This window comes from Physeter macrocephalus, chromosome 11, assembly GCF_002837175.3.
Source record: "Physeter macrocephalus isolate SW-GA chromosome 11, ASM283717v5, whole genome shotgun sequence".
Taxonomy (NCBI): Eukaryota; Metazoa; Chordata; class Mammalia; order Artiodactyla; family Physeteridae; genus Physeter; species Physeter macrocephalus.
Window position 1 is genome coordinate 47,873,557 of NC_041224.1, and position 6,581 is coordinate 47,880,137.

Genomic DNA, 6,581 nt, shown 5'->3' on the forward strand with positions numbered 1-6,581 from the left:
ATATGATCCAGCAATCCCACTCCTGGGCATATATCCAGAGAAAACTCTAAATTGAAAAGATACATGCACCCCAAAGTTCATAGCAACACTATTTACAATAGGCAAGTCATAGAAGCAGCCTAAATGTCCATTGATAGATGAATGGATAAAGAAAATGTGGTACATATATACAGTGGAATACTACTCAGCCATAAAAAGAATGAAATATTGCCATTTGCAGCAACATGGATGGACCTAGAGGTTATCATACTAAGTGAAGTAAGTCAAACAGAGAAAGAAAAATATCATATGATGTCACTTATATGTAGACTCTAAAATATGATACAAATGAACTTATTTACAAAACAAACACTCATAGACACAAAGCAAACTTATGGTTACCAAAGGGGAAGGGGGAGGGAGGGATAAATTAGGAGTCTGGGATTAGTAGATACAAACTACTATGTATAAAATAGATAAACAACAAGGTCCTACTGTGTAGCACAGGGAACTATATTCAATACCCTGTAACAAACCATAATGGAAAAGAATATGAAATAGAATATATATATATATATGAAGCCATAACATACATAACTGACTCACTTTGCTATACACCAGGAACTAACACAGCATTGTAAATCAACTATACTTCAATAAAAATATTTCAAAAATAAAATTTAAAAAGATATTTCATTTCTAAATTTGTATGTATCAAATGACATGTCAGCAAAATATGTAAAGCAAAAATTGTCAGAAGTAAAATGAAAAATCAAATCTACAATTCTATTTGGAGATTGTACATCTTTCAGAAACTGATTGAAGAATCAGACAAAAAATGTCATTAAGAAAAAAGACATTTCAACAACATGATAACTGTCCATCTATTTCTGGTCACCCAGAGTTTCCACAAATTTTCATAGATATTGCTTACACACATACACACACACACACTACCTATCTACAATTATAACCAGCAATGAGAAAATACACATTGTTATCAGATGTACATGGTGCATTTACCAAAATAGACTATCTGATAGACCAAAAAGCAAGTATAATGAATTTTAAAAGATTGAAGCATATACTGTATGTTCTTGGACCACTGTGGAATTAAGCCAAAAATCAACTCCAAGAAGGTAACTAGAAAGTCACCAGATAGGGAAATTAATTAGATACTCTAGATCATTCATAAGTCAAAAAACAAATCACAGTGTAGATTACACCATATTTTTAACTAAGTGATAAAATATGGCATGTCAAAAGTTGTGGATTACAGCTAAAGCAGTAAATAAAGGAAGATTTATAGCTCTAGTTCTAGAAAGAGAAAGGAAAAAAGGCTATAAAATCAGTAATATAAGTTATCAGAAGAAATGTTTAAAAGCCAGTCAAGTCAAGAGAAAGTAGAAAAAGAAAATAATCAACATAACCTGGAATAAAAATAAAGTAGAAAATTTAAGGAGAAATTAAAAAGCCAAGTGTGTTTTTGAGAAGACTATAAAAACCAAAAAAACCTTAGTAAGGCCAGTGAAAAAAGATATGTCACAAATTACCATTTTCAGGAAAAGATGTCACTAAAGATGCTACAAAGATAAAAAATTATTAAGAGAGTATTTATGGTAGCACATTTAAAAGTTAGACAAAATGTACAAATTCCTTTAAAAAGAAAACTTATCAAGCTAGCATAGGAAAAAAGATAAAATCTGAGCGGGTCTATAACTATTTTAAAATTTGAATCCTTAAATAAAAATCATGTCACAATTAAGACTCCAGGCCCAGATGGCTCCAAATGGAATTCTTCCAACTGTTTAAGAAAGAATATCAGCAATGTTACACAAACTGTTCCAGAGAAGGCAGGAATACTTCTCAAATCCTTTTTGAGGTCAGCATATCCTCACTACTAAAACCTATTGAGAACATGACAAGTAAGAATAATTATAGGCCAATTTCTCTCTGACCATAGTTTAAAAAAATAAATGAAATATTAGCCAATAGAATTCAGTGGTCTATAAAAACAGTAATATAACATGACCATGGGGAATTTATTCCTGGAATATGAGATTAGTTAAACATTTTAAAAGCAATGAATGTAAATCACCACATTTAAATTATGAAGGAGAAAATCACTACAATCATTACACTAAATATACAACAATAATTAGATAAAATAGAACATCAATTTATTTTAAAAATCTCTTATCAAGTTAGGAATAGAAGGGAACTCTCTTAATCTAATAAAAGACCCACCCTTTGAAAAAAACTATACAAACATTCTCATGGATAAAATTTTGAAAGCTTCCCCCTGAGATCAAGAATGACTGATTATATATATGTATAACTGAATCACTTTGCTGTACTGTAGAAATTAACACAACATTGTAAATCAACTATACTTCAGTAAAATAAATTTTTTAAAAAAGAACAAGACCGATAGCTGATAGCATCACTTTTTTTTAACATTGTGCTAGGTCCTAGCAGTACAATAAGACAAGAAAGAGAAAAGTATAATGGTTGTAAAAGCATATAATGTTGCTATCCATATGTGTATATGACATATTTATACACCTAGAGAATTCAAAAGAAAGTATAGGAAAACTAATAGAATCTAAAAAGTGAATGTAGTAAGTTCATTGAATTTCTATGTGATAGCCACAGTTAGAAAATTACATATAAACAATGCCATTTGAATGGCATTAAAACCGTGATAAACACGTGATGAAAGATGTGCGTGCCCTCTATTGAGGCAACTATAAAATATTACTGAGAGGATTACTTAAGATGAACTAAATAAAAATATACAATATTTCTAAAAACATGCATTATTGTAAAGGAGGTAGTTCTACCCACATTGACATACAGATTCAAAGCAATCCCATAAGGAGTCCCACAGCTATTTTTGTGCAGATTGACAAGTTCATTCAAAAATATGTAATACATAGAAATACAAAGGGCTAAGACTAGCCATAGCAATCTTGAAGAGGAAGAAAAAAAGTTGGAGAACTGCACTATCAGTCATCAAGACTTATTCAAAAGTTAATTATTAATTGTATGGTGTTGTGCATGACAAATAGACCAATGAAACAAAATAGTCCAGAGACAAATCCACACATTGCTGTTACCTGATTTGCATCAAAGATGCCAACTCAAAGCAGTGGGGGAAAGGATGACCTTCTAAATAAATGGTGCTAGACAACTGTACATCCATACGGAAAAAAGAACTTTGAAACTTAGACCATTCACAAAACCCACCTACTGGTGGATTGCAGATCACTAAAAGTTAAAGGTGAGCACCCAGGATCAGTTACAGGAGATGAGTCGGTGTAGATGAAAGCCAGACGGTAGGTAAAGCCCTAAGAAATGAGAGAATGGCACAGTGGGGGACATAGCACCCAAGATGTACATTTTACAGGATTTTGAATTATAGAGGGAATTGTAGAGTGGGAATTAGGAACTAAGCATATTTGAGGCAGCATTGGAAGGGCCAAGAGAAAGGTAGAGATTGAAGGTAAAAGAGAAGGGGATATATATATATACACACATATATATATATACACACACACACATATACATATACACTACATATACACATATATATGTGTGTATGTATATATATATATATATATATATATATATATATATATACATACACACACACATGTATATGGTACACTGCACAGCATGCGGGACCTTAGTACCCCGATCAGGGATTGAACCCATGAACCTGTACCCCATGTAGTGGAAGCTCACTTGGACTCCTAACCACTGGACTGCCAAGGAATTTTGAGAAGGGGATATGTTTGAGAAGTGAAACTAAAGGTCTTCAAGGTAGCAGAACTAGAAAAAGAGAATGAAAAGAGATTTTTGGTCCTGAATTACTCTCAGATAAGAAAAGAGCAGTATTCACTTAATCATGTGCAAATGACATATTTTATAGTATGCAATACTATTGATTTTTTTTCAGGTGGTTTGAACCTTTTGTCATGCAGTGGCTAGATGAAAATGAAGATGTGTCAATGGAGTTCCTTCATGGAGCCCTGGGAAGAGACAAAAAAGATGGAGTGAGTTTAAATGACTTTCAGATTGCTTATTGTCAAGATTCATTTACACTGCTCACTTTTAAGCTAATGGGAATTTTTAGGCTTATTGCTATTAATTAAGTTTAATTTTAATCCTCTCATTACCAAAATATAATTAAAACACAATTTTAAATGCTGATAAGAACCCTAGGGAATCGCTTTAAAAAAAAAATCGATCACCCTTTTGCCCCAAGATTCTTTACTCCTTGAATTGGTCTGAATCTACAAGTTCAGTGGGCTTATACAAAGCTTGCCTGTTGTTCTGGAACCTTTCCAGGATTCCAGGATTAGGAACAGACACCCTCCCAATCCCTCTGGAGCAAATCAAATGTCTTGAGCCACAATCGGCTTGCTAAACCATCCTAATGCCTGTGGGGAATGAGAAATTGAAAGAACCAGTCCCTCAATTCAGTAATGGAGAAACCAATTAATAGCAACCTGCCCCATGATATTAGTTTTACTACACTTTCCAGAAAAGGAGATGGATGATTTTAAAATGAGCAAGCATTTTATTACTGGGAAATGAAAGTACATGATATAGGAGATTGAGCTGTTTTTGTGAAATAATGACGATTCCTTCCACAGTCCCTCTAAAGTATGCTTATGAGGATGGTATCACCTTCTCTCCCCTCAGTTCCAGCAGACATCTGATCACGCACTGTTTTCTTCCTCTGTGGTTGATGTCTTTGCTCAGCTTAATCAGAGCTTTGAGATTATTAAGAAACTGGAATGCCCCCATCCTGAAGCATTATCTCACTTAATGAGAAGATTTGCAAAGGTAGGTTAAATGGAATGAATCCTTTCTTCGCTGGAACTATGGCATGTTGTTATTTTCCTGCACAGAATTTGAAAAATGCTCTTGTTTTGTAGCATTAGTCTTGTCTGGCTACTACCCCAGTTTAATTTTCTAATTCCAGTAAAAATAGGCTGTTTCAGGTTTGTCATCTGCCTCTCTTTTTACCCTTCCTGTTATCTAAGTATGGATTTATCATCTTAAAAAATCTATTTATGGGGCTTCCCTGGTGGCGCAGTGGTTGAGAGTCCGCCTGCCGACGCAGGAGACACGGGTTCGTGCCCCGGTCCGGGAGTATCCCACGTGCCGCGGAGCGGCTGGGCCCGTGAGCCATGGCCACTGAGCCTGCGCATCCGGAGCCTGTGCTCCGCAAAGGGAGAGGCCACAGCAGTGAGAGGCCCGCGTACAGCAAACAAACAAACAAACAAAAACAAACAAAAAATCTATTTATTATTCACATGAATGACTCAGTCATTTGTAATTGATGAGACTACCATAGGTGGCCAAATTAATTTCTATTTCAGCTTTGTAGCTGAAAATAAATCTTGGAATTTCATATTCAGATCGCAGGTATTTTTTTTTAATCAGTAGTATGATAAAAAGTATTTGAACTTGGAGTAATGAAAACTGAGTTCTAACTTCAAATCAGCCAATAACTGTAGTGTGAGTCTGAGCAGTTCCCTTGATTTTTTTTTAACATCTTTATTGGAGTATAATTGCTTTACAATGTTATGTTAGTTTCTTCTGTGTAGCAAAGTGAATTAGCTATACGTATACATATATCCCCATATCCTCTCCCTCTTGCGTCTCCCTCCCACTCTCCCTATCCCACCCCTCTAGGTGGTCACAATCAAGGTCACAAAGTTCCTTGATTTTTTTTTTTTTTTTTGTGGTATGCGGGCCTTCCTCTGTTGTGGCCTCTCCCGTTGTGGAGCACAGGCTTCGGACGCGCAGGCTCAGCGGCCATGGCTCACGGGCCCAGCCGCTCCGCGGCATGTGGGATCTTCCCATACCGGGGCGCGAACCCGGTTACCCTGCATCGGCAGGCGGACGCGCAACCACTGCGCCACCAGGGAAGCCCCTCCTTGATTTTTATGAGTTTAATTTTCTTAGTTGGCAAATTGATTTTGAGCAACCAGATTCCTCTGAAGACCTCTTCCTCCTCTTACTGTCTAAGAAGGCTTGCAAAGTACTTACTACTTTGCAAAAGTTTCTGGGGAAATATAAGAAATAAAAAATGCTTCTCTGCCCTTCAAATCTTAAAAAATATATATATATATATAAAATAATCAAGACCACATGACATGAACTAATTGGAAGATGGCATGAAAAGGGACACAATTCAACCTCAAGCACAGTAGAGTCCACAGTAAGTTGAGCGGAAGGAAAACTAATGAGAGCTGAAATACAGTTTCCCTGGGAAAACAGGGCTCATTCAGCTTAAAATGTGAAGTTAGAAAAGTACTGTAAGCCACGGGAATAGCAGGAACAAAGGGAAAGGAAAAGCTGAGCGTGACTTGAAGAGCAGGGAGAAACAATCCTCTGGCAAAAAAGAAAAAAAAAGGAAAAGAAAAGGAAAAAAAATAATCTGTTCTGGGAGAAGTAGTGGGGAATGTTAGGAGAGTGAGGATGGGTCCAGATATTGAAGAGCTCTGCTTCCCAGGCTGAGAAGTTTATACTTAATCTTTTTTTTTTTTTTTTTTTTTTTTTTGCGGTACGCGGGCTTCTCACTG

At 35.7% G+C, this 6,581-nt stretch overlaps 1 protein-coding gene across 2 annotated transcripts in view; it reads left to right on the forward strand.

Annotated features, from left to right (window-relative positions):
- Positions 1-6,581, forward strand: part of UNC13C (unc-13 homolog C) — a 654,288-nt gene that overhangs the window by 531,233 nt on the left and 116,474 nt on the right. For both annotated transcript variants that reach the window (XM_055087954.1, XM_024128858.1), the window contains 2 exons: positions 3,941-4,037; positions 4,690-4,833. In XM_055087954.1, the coding sequence (XP_054943929.1) occupies positions 3,941-4,037; positions 4,690-4,833 (241 nt within the window). The remainder of the gene's footprint in view (positions 1-3,940; positions 4,038-4,689; positions 4,834-6,581) is intronic.